Here is a 15299-nt window from a genome sequence, read left to right as displayed (position 1 = left end):
TCTGCATGCAGAACCGCTTTAGGACAAATTTCCTAATTCTTTGGTTAAAATAAAACCACCTTGTTAATCCCTAAATTATCAGAAGTAGGTGTAACAATTTAAACTAAAACTATAAATTATGTCTTGATGCTCCTACTCTTGCTTTTCTTTAGCAGCGACCACATGCCCAACATTTTTTTTCCATAGATCTATTCAAAACATTTTAAACAGAGTAGAAATAAAACAGAAAAGAATATCTTTGTTATCCTTAAGTAAATTTTTATCACCCAAAAATATAGGGGGCATTTTTTTTCCCACAGTCCCATAAGAGATAATTTAATGAAACACATACGGCATGTAGGTAGGAAATGAGTCTCACGTGATATATAGCAACAAGATATAAAATAGATAATACAATAGACATATAGTAAAGTACTATTATTGACAAGGTAAATAAAAATACCTTAAAAAACAAAACTGAGAACTCAACAGAAATATGCCTTTTGTTTGGGATGTGGTCCCTGCCACAAACAACAAAACTGAAAAACAAATTTATTCAAAGTATCACGATTACATTTTGAATGAATGTGTAAGATACTTTGTTGCCTGTGTGACAATTATTATTAAAGAAGATTAACTGTAAAAGAGGCAATGCTTTGTTGTATTACAGATGTAAAAGATGCATGTGAAGGAATGAACTCTGGTGTTCTCTATGCAAAAATTGGACCATGCAAATTTTTTTTGGTGAAATTTACAACATGGCGCCTCAAAAAGAAATCAAAAGTGAGGTAAGATGTAAAAGAAGGTGTCAGGATCTGTAGGGTTTGGGTTAGTTTTGTCTTTTGGCTTTGTCCTGTCTTGTTTTATGTTTTCTTTTGCAGACTTTTTTCCCCTGGTGCATTCTGTTCAGCTGACTTCCTATTTCCTGCAGCACCAATTTTCCCTAACCAATTTTCACCATGTGTGCAGCAGTTGTTCATTGCCAGATTGTTTTTATTCCCCTGCTTTTCTTCTACCCCTCCCTCCAACCCTGCTCCCATATATGACAGGAAGGATATCAGAACATAATTTTACACTATTTTATATTACATTTCACAGGTAATCAATGCTTACCCGCCCCTATAAATTATTTAATGAGGAAAATACAGAAAAGGCCTTTGCCATTTATTTGCTTTAAATTACAAACATATGGCAACATAAGAAACCAAGTAATATGGTTATTTGTGTCCCTTAAATTTGTGGAAGCCTTTCATTAAAAAGTTTTAAATATGATATGTTTTTTCACTGACCTTCAGATTGACCCGAGCTTATATTAGTATGTCCTAAGGACAGTCAACCAATGCTATCACTTGACGCTAGAGGTACACATTTGAACACATTATCTGTCAATGCCATTTCAAATTACTGTACTAGGCTATATAATATGTTTTTATATGAATTTAAATGTTTATTTTCTTATAAAATATACAGTATGTGGTACCAGGTGAGAAGAGGAGTAGTTTCTTGGATCCCCTGGGTGAGAGCAAAGTGAAAGCAGATCACTGCCAAAACATTTCAAGGTAAACATCTTTTTAATACAGTTTATGTAAAAAGGCATAAAAAATATTTAACACACCACTCATTTAGCCTCGTTTATTGTAAAACTATATGGTAGAGCATTCATGAGACTGAAGGGGTGAAATGGATCTAGATGGGCATGTGACACAATCAATCACCCATTTCAACAAAATACCACATCATGTTGTGTCTATGCATTAAAGGTATGTATAACTGATACAGTAATGCACAAAACCATAATTATTACACCCTATCTTCTGCATACTGGAATGCACATGGAATATTCTAGCAGTACGAAGCAAAGAAAAACTTCAGTCATGGTTCTTGGAAAAAAATATTAAAATGAGTGTAAGACGTGCAATTCATGTGTTAACTGAGTTGATATTTAAATTTTAATTAATTCATTCATTTCAATTTTAGTCAATGCATCTATAAATCTTAGCTCAAAAAGTGTAAAATAAATGAAATTCTAACTGTTGATTATGCAAAACATTTTTTTTTTATATTTTTCGGAAAGCCTGATAATAGCGGGAATCTTATTTTATTCTCATTGATGACTTAATTGTTGCACTTTTTGTTCAACAGTTTGCTGAATGCGTCGTCTGTGGCTGTCCTTTGGCATTTAACACTTCAGTAAAAGCTCTTAATGCTGTGAGAGCAGATTGCTCTCTGCCTCCTGGAAAACAAAGGTAAACTTAAGAATTATTACATGGAGTGTGTATTTAATACGCAATATTAATACAACTATGGCCTCTAGTTTTTTATTTGTTATTTATGCAGATGACTTGGGTAGCCATTTTTGTGGATGGGGACACACTGAGTATGTGTTTTATGTTTTTTCAAGTATAATAAGAGCTCATATGGTTTTAAGATGAGATTTAAATAAGATTAGACACTTTCGGAATGGGAACTACTGTGGGAGTTATTTCAGAAAAATTATTTTGAGAATATTGCACTCTGTTTCATTTTTTTTATGTCTTTTATTCTGACATTGATTGGATGTTATGTGTGCTAAAGATGGTACAACCAAAACTGTCTGCAAAAGCCACTCAAAGGGAAATATGAATATTTACTGTATCTATGAAGCATGTCAGTAAAAGGAGTCTGTGCTGCTTAAATTAAGTTGCTAAGTTTCATATAAAAAACAGTTTTAATTAACATGTGTCTGAGAAAAGACTTAAGACAACAAATGTCTGCTCTTGAGGGATGTTGGTTAAATTTAGTTCTTTTTCCTTTTTGACTTTTTAACTTGAATATTGATGCCAGTTTTATTTATTCCTATCTAATATATTAGGTTGTAGTTTTTATTACTCACCCTTTTTTGATTTAATGGCAGAAAATACTGTCAAGGTATTGTTATGGTTAGAATTAAAACACTACTTTCAGGCATATTCAAATAAATTATTTATAATTTGATTGTCTTTGTCCCTTTTGTTTCTTTATTTGTTTATTTGTAGCTATTTTACAGTTTTTGAAAGGACTGATTGGGTTGGGATGTGTGCAACAAAATGTAGAGATAAGGCATAAAAAGGTAGACAATTTAAGAAGACTAAATGCTTTAACTACTTTGTGACCAGTAAAACTGGTGCTAAAAAATTGCACTAACTTGAGAGGTTGTAAATCCAATCGAAAAGGCTGTAAGTTTGGAGAAAAAGGACGATGGAATGTAGCAATAAAGAAATCTGTACAATTTCAGTGTATATAAGCCATTGACAATGTATTTGTAATGTGAGAGTTACAGGCACCTTAAGATCTAAAACACCATTTAAAACAAGTGAAGGGAGAAGATAGAACAGCATTTTTCCATCTATCACTGGCCATTTAAAGTATAATAAAAGCAGATAATATCAATATTTGGCTGTCAAAAATTGATGGAGGACTATTTTGCCACAGAGAAGTTTAATTTAGTTTAAAATGACCTTATTTTGTTAAAATGAGTATTAATGAGAAGATAAAATACCATTTTAAATTTTCCACCAACCTCCGATTGCATTGATACTAACTACAGGGTTGTCAAATTCACCAATAAAGCCACTGAGGATGCATTCTGCAAGCTGTTGAAGTAAAAATTAACCACTGAATTAAGATTTTTGGGTTGATGCTACACAAGTGCTTAATGGATAATACGTCAGTACGTTTTCTTTTTTAATTTGAATGTTTAAAGCTGTTTATATTTTTGTTTACATTTTCAATTAGTACAGACAGAGATATATTTTAAAAGATGAAGATTAATTTTCAAATGATTCGTAGGAGAAAGTATAAAAATAAGCAATAATCACTTTTTGGCAACAGGCCAGAAACACGCTTCTGCAATCAGTTAACTCTGGTACATTAGAAGGGATCTATGACAGTAATCACAGGCTAGGAACCACAGGATGTCGGACCATACCAAAGCCAGACCATAAATACCTCATTTAACAAACTGCCTCTCACAAGATGGCGGACGCACACACGCACTTGAGTGGCGAAGCATATAACAAAGTGAGTTTGAACTGCACAGGGGCCAGGAAGAGAAAAAACACACACAAGAAGGTGACAGAAAAAACAACTACGGAGACAGGGACAGGGGTTGAAACATCAAAAACTCAACATTTGAACTCATGTTATAAACTCCTGCAAGTTGTTTCAGGAATTTTGTGTAAAATCGGTTAATTGATCTATTAAGAAAATAAATTTTTAGAATTGTAAATACAGTCATTTGTTTATATTACAATTTTTTTCTTTTTTTTATTGTTAGGAATCCAGTTTGTGTGCGTTGTTTTTGTGTTTTTCCCTCTCCACCATTAGGTGTGCCCTGTTCCTCGTTGGGCCTCCCTGCATACCTCCGGCTCGTTGGATCATTACCAGAGAAGTATTTGAGCAGCGGGCTGTCACTACCTTTACGCCAGAGTGTTTGGCAGTTTTGGGTACTCTAGCCAAGCTGAGATAAGCAGAGTCTAACCGAAGCTTTGTTTCTCTGAGTCTAATCTTGTTTTTGTCTTTGCTTTTCGGCAGGAAGCCTTTCCTGTTTAACTGGATAACCTGGACCTTCTCCCCCTGGAAAGATTACTAAGTACATACTGAGCAGGGTTAAACCTCGACATGATCCGTCCTCATCGGAAAACCAAGTGACTCTCGGTCCAACGTAAGTCTACCTGTCCACTCTCCAACGAGTTCCCTCTCCTCTGGATTAATTTCCTACAAACTGGATTCAAGGATTAACAAGAGCCCCCTCAGACGTGAGTTTCTCTCCAGCTATATTCAGGCCTCAGTCAATTTTCATACGGCCCCTGAAACAATCACTGTGACCTCTCCTTCAGACTTTCCGATTCCGGTTCACCAGTCCACTGAGTTCCAGCTCTTACTTCTGTATTTTATCTACATTCAATAAACCTGTTAAACTTTTTCTCTTGGTCTCTGAGTGGTTCTCTGCATGTGGGTTAGATCGCTATTATGACATTTATGTTTTAATTACTGTTTTTCAAGGCTGCACTTGATGAAATTGTCTGAAGCTTTTTTAAACTAAATTTCCTTTTGTATACACTCGTCCATACAAAATGACAAAAATAAATAAATCTGTCTAAGTCTAACTCCTTTAATAAACCAAATTGCATATAATTATTAAATCTATTGGTCCTGGCAAGATACCCATTAAATAATAAAGATCCTTAGCTTGTGATGTGATCTTTATTATTTAATGCTGCGATGGATTTTCATCTCAGAGCTCTGTCAAAAGGGATGTAGTCCTTTTGCCAGCAAAAATTAACTACGGTTCCTGAGATTGCATTTTGTGTAATGTCCTGTCTTGCTAGAAGTTTAGGTCTCTCTGTTGCTTCCACACTGGGGTCTTGGGGAAGAGGAAGAAAAAAAACTTTCTTTCTGAATTTAAAGACGCTGCGGTGAAGGTTTAGGATGTCACATCAGAGGGGTGAAGTGTGTTAATAGCCCATCCGGAATCTGATTATCTCTGATATGGGAGTTGTAGTCCTGAACCTGGAATTTATGGTGCTCAGCCAGGAAGACATGCCCTTTTTTTTTCTCTTTTTTTTTTCTAATTAGCCTTTTTGGCAGATATAAAAACATACAAATCAATCAAATCAAGATTATAGATATACATCAGCTTTCCTTCTCTTTTGAGTATATCAAGGAATCAACAACACACAAACCAAAATAAAAAGGAATCAAACAACAAAACAAACAAAAATCAAAACCAAACCAAAGACAAACAAAGTGCCTATGTTATACCATGCATCAAACCTTGACCTCTGAGCAAATCAAATTGGTACAGGACTATCACATTAATCCCGTCATATCTTCTATATCATTCAAACATTCCCCCCAAACCTGATTGAATAGATCTTCTCTCCCTCTACTACTAAAGGTTACCCCCTCACATAAAGCCATTTAAGACATCAGCTCTGTCCATTCCTTAAAACAGCAGATTTTCAATGCCTCAGTATTATCCTACATCCAGTTAAGGTTTGCTAAACGTATCCAAAGCCTCGGTCTTCCAGATAGACTAATGTTCCCAGGTTACATACCCAATAAACATAAGGCAGGAGATTTAGACAAATTAAGCTGAAATAGATCATTCAAGAGAATAATAATTCCACCCCAAAACAAAAAGCATATGGACTAAGGTGCTCACTTCTTAATTCATGACACATCCTAACATTTACAACGGAGCTTTGCAGACATATTTCTTTTTGTATGCTATTGTAACTTTTTTTTTTTTGTAACTGTCCTGTATGGCAACGTGGCAATAAGAATAATTGTCTTGATGCCAAAAAGAGCCAAAAGATTTTTCTTTCACAAGTGGAGCAGTACTGCTATCGCCATAGTGTTCTGCTTGATTTCTGCATATAAATTGCTTTATTATAATTATGCAGGGAGGTTTACAGATTATATGGACACTGCAATGTAGGTAGAACAGGAAAGGAAAAAAACAGAAATAAAAGGGGAAAAGATGAAAGAAAGAGGAGATAAAAGGGAGATAACGATAAAATATTTTTAGTCTGCTTCATCACCTGCAAAGACATGTCAAAAGAACAGCACAACCAACGGACATGGTACAAGATATACCATAAAGTAACACCTAGATACTATCGCTTAAATATAAGTAGTATTATTTAATCTGAATGTGTATGTATCCTGTGTTACCTGAAGATAAGAACCTACGTTTATGATTGCCATGTCAACCATAAAAGTGTGTCTGTGCACTTGACACCATGGTTAATGATTGATTTTGTAGTTTGATCTTCTGACCTTCTTCTGCATATCTTGGACACACAGCTGAAGATAAGGGTTGGGGTTGTCTACGCATTAAAATCTGGTATATAAGTGTATATGTGTTGACATATGTTAATTCAGCACTGATTAGGCGTTGAAATTTCAAACTGTAGAATTCAACCATTTATTCATGAACATCTTCAATGTAAGATGTTTATGTAAGTTTGATGGTACAGGTACCATCAGCTGTTGACTGTAAACCAAAATGAACTCCTTTTGTCCTAATACATCTTTGAATTAACATTATTTTTTGCTATCTGGGCAGTGCTTGGAGCAGGTTGAGCCATCACATGCAAACAGAATCAGTTTTATTACTTTAGAATAACAATTCCAACCGTTTCTTAACAGCTGTTGGGCACTTTACTTAAAAAAGTAAGTAGCTATATTTACTAGCTACAAAAACACAAAAAACAGGAAGACTTTCAAGTGAACTCAGAATAAGGACAAGAACTAAAGGGCAATACCAGGTTGATAAACTGAAGCCACTAATATTAAGTCAGCATTCTTGTTGATGGTGAGATGATGCAGCATTATCTTAGAACTACTTTTAACTGATGTGGGTAAAGTCTCTGTTCCTGGACGTGCCAAACAAACCACAGGAACAACCTGCACTATTTCCTCATGTGTCTCCTCTCTGTGTGAGTAACTACTGCATGCTTGAACACCCGCCCACATTATGTCTCCTTAGCCAATCATTATGCCTCTGACTAAGCTCCTGCTTTCTCTCCCTGCAGCAAAGAGAGTGTGGTTATGAAAGCTTGCTATGTTTAATCTATTGAAGTAAAGCATTGTGTGAGATTGCAAGTTACATAACAGTGTTACCAATTTGTGAAAAGTAATTAGTCAGGTTATGGTATTACTAAAGAAAAAAACTCTGTTACTAATACTGGTTTTATGTAATGCCTTTACTTCTAACACTGTTGTTATTTCAATTTCTAATTAGCAAAGAGTAAGAGGCTATTTTACAAAAAAGAAAGAGCATCTTGATCTTGTCTTTATGAGTTTATTCAGAGGCAAAGCAGCATTCAAAGGTACACACTTCAGCCAAAAATCAGTAAAATGAGCCGTCTATGAAGTATGCAGTTCAGTACTGAGAGTGGTGCTGTTCCACCTTCTCATAATATAGTAATGAACTAGGTAAGGCACCCATTTTCTGGAATAGATAATAGGTAAGATTTTCTTATCTAAAATTTACCATACAGTTGTATTTTTCCATCTGAGGAGACTGACAGAGTTTCAAAAAGGGGTAAGGTGAGAGCCTGAAAGGTTTGTTTGATATTTATATCTGGTTTTAGCTTTTTGGAAACTACAAACATCCCAGATAGTTTAGAATGGACTAAGATGGTGATGGTAAAGATCAAGACAGAAAACAGTAAAAAAAAAAAAAAAGGGAAAAAAATGGATAAAATGGATAACTGACATAGGATTCTAGACCCTACAGCTCATCTCTGGCCATGTCAGCATCCAAAGCCTTGAGAGCATCAGTTATATTCCTAGCTGCTTTGATTGCAGATTTAACAGATGACTCCATCCAAGCATGAGGGAGGTCTGTGTGTTCACCAGCAAAGTAAATCCTGCCCTCATTCTTGAAAATAACTTTGGCGTACTCTGAGAGTTGATACGGTGTGAAGAAAGAGAAAGCATCATGGCTGTGAGGGTCCAGAGTCCATTTCTTCACATAAACTCCGGTGCATAGAGACCTGACTTGGTCACCGTGGATCAGTTCCAGGTCTTTCAGAGCTATCTCTTTCAGATTATCGTCGCTCAAACTGGTGAGGAGGATAGAGTCTTCAGCCCAGGTGTAGGAAGCCAGCAGGACACCAATCTTGTCGTTTCCAGGGAAGCTGTGACTCGGGTAGTAAATAAATCTAGAGGGTCGATCAGTAATGCTCTTTCCCCCATGGATGCCTTCTTTCTCCCAGAACTTTTCACTGAAGGTCAGGATCACTTTAGTGGAGCTTGCATAACGGACCAACCTGAGAGCCTCCATCTTGGAGGGACTTAGTGGTGGATCAAAATCAATAAAGAGAGCCGCTTTGGCAGTGGTTGTCACCAAAGCAGCATCAGCTATTAAGTTAGACAGACTTTGTGTTTTCTTATCTTGGTACCACACTGTTACTTTGTTATTTTTTTGGCTTATCTTCTTCACTGGAGCGTTGAAAATGACTGTGTCCTTTTTGAGGGTTCGGTAAAGACCATTGGGGATCAAATCTGTCCCGCCAGTTACCTCACTGTAGCTGGAGATAATAAAAAAAAAAGATTACTGATTTTGATTTGATATTATACAATTGTATAATTGATGAACATTGTATTTTTTTTAATGCATACAGTTAATCTAAACAATTGAATTCTGGTATAATACCACTAATAGCTTATTTGCAATTTTTAGCACTGAGGAAATGTCATGACTGAATTTATTGCACTGCTACCATCTCATCCTGGTACAGTACTGGCAAATACTAAACTCTTGAAATTGACCCACAGTTGTCAACTGTTTGCAGAGGCAGTCTGCAACCAAATGCAGGATTTTAAGCACTTTTATTCATGGAAGTTACTGGAATAACTGAATCAATGATAACATGGAGTGACAAATTACTTTGGCAATATATTTTATTAAAACATATTTGTTAGTGTTTTCATTCTGTAATCATAACCATAAAGCCCCTCCATTGGTTGAAACAGAGAAAATAAATTATAAACTCTCAAATGGCAGATTGTTTAAAGGATTAAGGCTTCTGGTACATTAATGTATACTTTTTCCACAGTGAGCTTTAGTGTTTGATCTTTTCTATCTTTTAGCTATCCCTCATTGGATTCCTCTAAAATCCAAAATAGAATTTAAATGTTTCCTTTTACAGATAAGATAACAATGCCCTGGTGTTATATCAGAGATCTGATTATTTCTTTTGTTTCTAACAGACCTCTTNGATCTTCTCTCCCTCTACTACTAAAGGTTACCCCCTCACATAAAGCCATTTAAGACATCAGCTCTGTCCATTCCTTAAAACAGCAGATTTTCAATGCCTCAGTATTATCCTACATCCAGTTAAGGTTTGCTAAACGTATCCAAAGCCTCGGTCTTCCAGATAGACTAATGTTCCCAGGTTACATACCCAATAAACATAAGGCAGGAGATTTAGACAAATTAAGCTGAAATAGATCATTCAAGAGAATAATAATTCCACCCCAAAACAAAAAGCATATGAACTAAGGTGCCCACTTCTTAATTCATGACATATCCTAACATTTACAACTGAGCTTTGCAGACATCTTTCTTTTTGTATGCTATTGTTGTAACTTTTTTTTTTTTTTTTTTACAGTGTCCTGTCTGGCAACGTGGCAATAAGAATAATTGTCTTGATGCCAAAAAGATCCCAAAAGATTTTACTTTCACAAGTGCAGCAGTACTGCTATCGCCATAGTGTTCTGCTTGATTTATGCATATAAATTGCTTTATTATAATTATGCAGGGATGTTTACAGATTACAGTATATGGACACTGCAATGTAGGTAGAACAGGAAAGGAAAAAAACAGAAGATGAAAGAGAGAGGAGATAAAAGGGAGATAACGATAAAATATTTTCAGTCTGCTTAATCACCTGCAAAGAGATGTAAAAAGAACAGCACAACCAACGGACATGGTACAAGATATACCATAAAGTAACACCTAGATACTATTGCTTAAATATAAGTAGTATTATTTAATCTGAATGTGTATGTATTCTGTGTTACCTGAAGATAAGAACATACGTTTATGATTGCCATGCCAATCATAAAAGTGTGTCTGTGCAATTGACACCATGGTTAATGATAAATTTTGTAGTTTGATCTTTTGACCTTCTTCTGCATATCTTGGACACACAGGTGAAGATAAGGGTTGGGGTTGTCTACGCAATAAAATCTGGTATATATGTGTATATGTGTTGACATATGTTAATTCAGCACTGATTAGGCGTTGAAATTTCAAACTGTAGAATTCAACCATTTATTCATGAACATCTTCAATGTAAGATGTTTATGTAAGTTTGATGGTACAGGTACCATCAGCTGTTGACTGTAAACCAAAATGAACTCCTTTTGTCCTAATACATCTTTGAATTAACATTATTTTTTGCTATCTGGGCAGTGCTTGGAGCAGGTTGAGCCATCACATGCAAACAGAATCAGTTTTATTACTTTAGAATAACAATTCCAACCGTTTCTTAACAGCTGTTGGGCACTTTACTTAAAAAAGTAAGTAGCTATATTTACTAGCTACAAAAACACAAAAAACAGGAAGACTTTCAAGTGAACTCAGAATAAGGACAAGAACTAAAGGGCAATACCAGGTTGATAAACTGAAGCCACTAATATTAAGTCAGCATTCTTGTTGATGGTGAGATGATGCAGCATTATCTTAGAACTACTTTTAACTGATGTGGGTAAAGTCTCTGTTCCTGGACGTGCCAAACAAACCACAGGAACAACCTGCACTATTTCCTCATGTGTCTCCTCTCTGTGTGAGTAACTACTGCATGCTTGAACACCCGCCCACATTATGTCTCCTTAGCCAATCATTATGCCTCTGACTAAGCTCCTGCTTTCTCTCCCTGCAGCAAAGAGAGTGTGGTTATGAAAGCTTGCTATGTTTAATCTATTGAAGTAAAGCATTGTGTGAGATTGCAAGTTACATAACAGTGTTACCAATTTGTGAAAAGTAATTAGTCAGGTTATGGTATTACTAAAGAAAAAAACTCTGTTACTAATACTGGTTTTATGTAATGCCTTTACTTCTAACACTGTTGTTATTTCAATTTCTAATTAGCAAAGAGTAAGAGGCTATTTTACAAAAAAGAAAGAGCATCTTGATCTTGTCTTTATGAGTTTATTCAGAGGCAAAGCAGCATTCAAAGGTACACACTTCAGCCAAAAATCAGTAAAATGAGCCGTCTATGAAGTATGCAGTTCAGTACTGAGAGTGGTGCTGTTCCACCTTCTCATAATATAGTAATGAACTAGGTAAGGCACCCATTTTCTGGAATAGATAATAGGTAAGATTTTCTTATCTAAAATTTACCATACAGTTGTATTTTTCCATCTGAGGAGACTGACAGAGTTTCAAAAAGGGGTAAGGTGAGAGCCTGAAAGGTTTGTTTGATATTTATATCTGGTTTTAGCTTTTTGGAAACTACAAACATCCCAGATAGTTTAGAATGGACTAAGATGGTGATGGTAAAGATCAAGACAGAAAACAGTAAAAAAAAAAAAAAAGGGAAAAAAATGGATAAAATGGATAACTGACATAGGATTCTAGACCCTACAGCTCATCTCTGGCCATGTCAGCATCCAAAGCCTTGAGAGCATCAGTTATATTCCTAGCTGCTTTGATTGCAGATTTAACAGATGACTCCATCCAAGCATGAGGGAGGTCTGTGTGTTCACCAGCAAAGTAAATCCTGCCCTCATTCTTGAAAATAACTTTGGCGTACTCTGAGAGTTGATACGGTGTGAAGAAAGAGAAAGCATCATGGCTGTGAGGGTCCAGAGTCCATTTCTTCACATAAACTCCGGTGCATAGAGACCTGACTTGGTCACCGTGGATCAGTTCCAGGTCTTTCAGAGCTATCTCTTTCAGATTATCGTCGCTCAAACTGGTGAGGAGGATAGAGTCTTCAGCCCAGGTGTAGGAAGCCAGCAGGACACCAATCTTGTCGTTTCCAGGGAAGCTGTGACTCGGGTAGTAAATAAATCTAGAGGGTCGATCAGTAATGCTCTTTCCCCCATGGATGCCTTCTTTCTCCCAGAACTTTTCACTGAAGGTCAGGATCACTTTAGTGGAGCTTGCATAACGGACCAACCTGAGAGCCTCCATCTTGGAGGGACTCAGTGGTGGATCAAAATCAATAAAGAGAGCCGCTTTGGCAGTGGTTGTCACCAAAGCAGCATCAGCTATTAAGTTAGACAGACTTTGTGTTTTCTTATCTTGGTACCACACTGTTACTTTGTTATTTTTTTGGCTTATCTTCTTCACTGGAGCGTTGAAAATGACTGTGTCCTTTTTGAGGGTTCGGTAAAGACCATTGGGGATCAAATCTGTCCCGCCAGTTACCTCACTGTAGCTGGAGATAATAAAAAAAAAAGATTACTGATTTTGATTTGATATTATACAATTGTATAATTGATGAACATTGTATTTTTTTTAATGCATACAGTTAATCTAAACAATTGAATTCTGGTATAATACCACTAATAGCTTATTTGCAATTTTTAGCACTGAGGAAATGTCATGACTGAATTTATTGCACTGCTACCATCTCATCCTGGTACAGTACTGGCAAATACTAAACTCTTGAAATTGACCCACAGTTGTCAACTGTTTGCAGAGGCAGTCTGCAACCAAATGCAGGATTTTAAGCACTTTTATTCATGGAAGTTACTGGAATAACTGAATCAATGATAACATGGAGTGACAAATTACTTTGGCAATATATTTTATTAAAACATATTTGTTAGTGTTTTCATTCTGTAATCATAACCATAAAGCCCCTCCATTGGTTGAAACAGAGAAAATAAATTATAAACTCTCAAATGGCAGATTGTTTAAAGGATTAAGGCTTCTGGTACATTAATGTATACTTTTTCCACAGTGAGCTTTAGTGTTTGATCTTTTCTATCTTTTAGCTATCCCTCATTGGATTCCTCTAAAATCCAAAATAGAATTTAAATGTTTCCTTTTACAGATAAGATAACAATGCCCTGGTGTTATATCAGAGATCTGATTATTTCTTTTGTTTCTAACAGACCTCTTCACTCTCAGTCTGCAGGTTCAATGGAATTTCTAAAAGTAGAATGGGGCAGATCTCTTACGACCATTTACACATCACACTAGCACAGTTCCCCCCCTCCTAATGACGATCTACAATACTATTGCTCTCTAGAGGGATTCAAACAAAAAACATGGCGCCCGTAACATTTAGGAAGTTTGGTTATAACTGTGATATTTCTTGTTTGCGGAGAGTCAAGCGAAGAAGGCAGCCTTTGGTGAATTTACTTGACAGAGTCGGCTTTTGGGAAGTGGATATGACAATAAATAGTCTAATCCAGGCCTACAGACGCAGGAAGCAACGACAGACATTGAGGTTCATCACACTGCTAAGCAGAATCATCACTGGAAATCGTCTGGAACGGTAGAGAAGCTAATAATTTTATGAATGCCTGAAATTTCACGATTAGAGAGACTGACTGTAAGGAGATGACGAGCCTCAACTGAACCATGCTGAGCCCTACTGTTGAACTAGTACTAGTTTAGAGCGGTTCGGTTGTGTACCATTTACATTCAACAGTTATCTCGGTTACCGTGCTCGGACAACTCTTAGCACCGATTCAAAAGGGTAGTGTAAATGGGATAATAGATACAAGAAGGGCTCAGCTTTTCCTGTGACCAAATGCATGTGCTCTCTCTCATTCTTTTTTTTTAGTTCATTTTTTTTTTTTTGTTACACAAAAACTACCTTAAAGTGCATCTATTTAACTGTTTCTCTTCTAGAGGGACCCACTTAGCAAAATAGTTTCCTGTTACCTTTTCCAACATAAAAAGTTTTTATGAATAAGTGTGTCTATTTTCCTGTTGTGTGTCTTTCTTGGCAAACGGCCTCTCACACTTAACCTGATTCTGCATGCTAAGTGCGTGGGACTGCTGCAGAATCAACAACTCTATGTCTATTGTCTTTGCAGGCTCATCTAGGAAGAGTAAATTCTGCAAAGAAAAGACTCAATGATATCAACTAGGTTTCCTTAACACAATTTTTCTGTATGATTTTATTGAATTATCTATGTAAAATGTCTTAAAATTACATGTGTAGATTATTGGTGTTGTATCAAAAAACTGAATTTAATTGAAACTTACTTCACAGTGTCATTGATACCATTCTCGAGGTAAATCATCTCAAGCACAGACTTGGACATGATGCTGTTTTCATTCAGCAAGTCCCCCATCATCCTAATGGCCTCTGAACTCAAATGGGTTTCCTCTTGCAGATATTCCTGTTTACACAAACATGCCCTCACCCATAAGTTAATACAAAATAATGTCTAGCAACATTAAATACAGTAAAATACTTACCCTGACAGAGTAACGATCAAATTTCTCTATCGTTGCTTTACACCCATTCATTTTTACTTCATTTTTCAACTAGAAAAAGCAGAATTTGGATCAAAGTACGTGTTTTTTCTAACTAACCCATACACAACAAACATGTGAAATAATGTACACAAAACAATGAATTAGTATAAGTGTGTTTCTGTAAACAATCAAAGTAATTTATTGAAAAGTTTGGGGATGTAAATTGCCAGCAGATTTCTCATTTACCTTTTGTAATGCTTCTTCATACAAATCACTGGGGCGATTTATTCCTCTCATTAGGTGGTAGATTATAATTCAGGATGTTTGGGTTTTTAATCACATCTGAATTCTGGAACCCTCATGGCCCCATAATCCACATACCAACCCTCTTCTT

At 36.0% G+C, this 15299-nt stretch overlaps 2 protein-coding genes across 2 annotated transcripts; both read right to left on the bottom strand.

Moving 5' to 3' along the window:
• Positions 1-7801: 7801 nt before the first annotated feature.
• On the bottom strand, positions 7802-9052 carry LOC107099631 (L-amino-acid oxidase-like; the record flags this gene model as incomplete). The annotated part of the gene is made up of 1 exon (XM_015397845.1): positions 7802-9052. A coding segment is annotated over one exon (813 nt), but the record flags the coding sequence as incomplete, so codon positions are not given.
• A 2610-nt stretch (positions 9053-11662) lies between these two features.
• Positions 11663-15255, bottom strand: LOC107099630 (L-amino-acid oxidase-like). The gene is made up of 4 exons (XM_015397843.1): positions 15152-15255; positions 14906-14974; positions 14690-14826; positions 11663-12902 (listed from the first exon to the last, which is right to left on the bottom strand). Exons 1-4 carry the CDS (start codon positions 15200-15202, stop codon positions 12101-12103), a joined length of 1059 nt encoding a protein of 352 aa, XP_015253329.1. The 5' UTR covers positions 15203-15255; the 3' UTR covers positions 11663-12100.
• Positions 15256-15299: the final 44 nt, after the last annotated feature.

Source organism: Cyprinodon variegatus, unplaced genomic scaffold (genome assembly GCF_000732505.1).
Source record: "Cyprinodon variegatus isolate N-32 unplaced genomic scaffold, C_variegatus-1.0 Scaffold891, whole genome shotgun sequence".
NCBI classification, from domain to species: domain Eukaryota; kingdom Metazoa; phylum Chordata; class Actinopteri; order Cyprinodontiformes; family Cyprinodontidae; genus Cyprinodon; species Cyprinodon variegatus.
The sequence above is the reverse complement of the archived record's forward strand: the minus strand, read 5'-3'. Positions and strand labels throughout refer to the sequence as shown.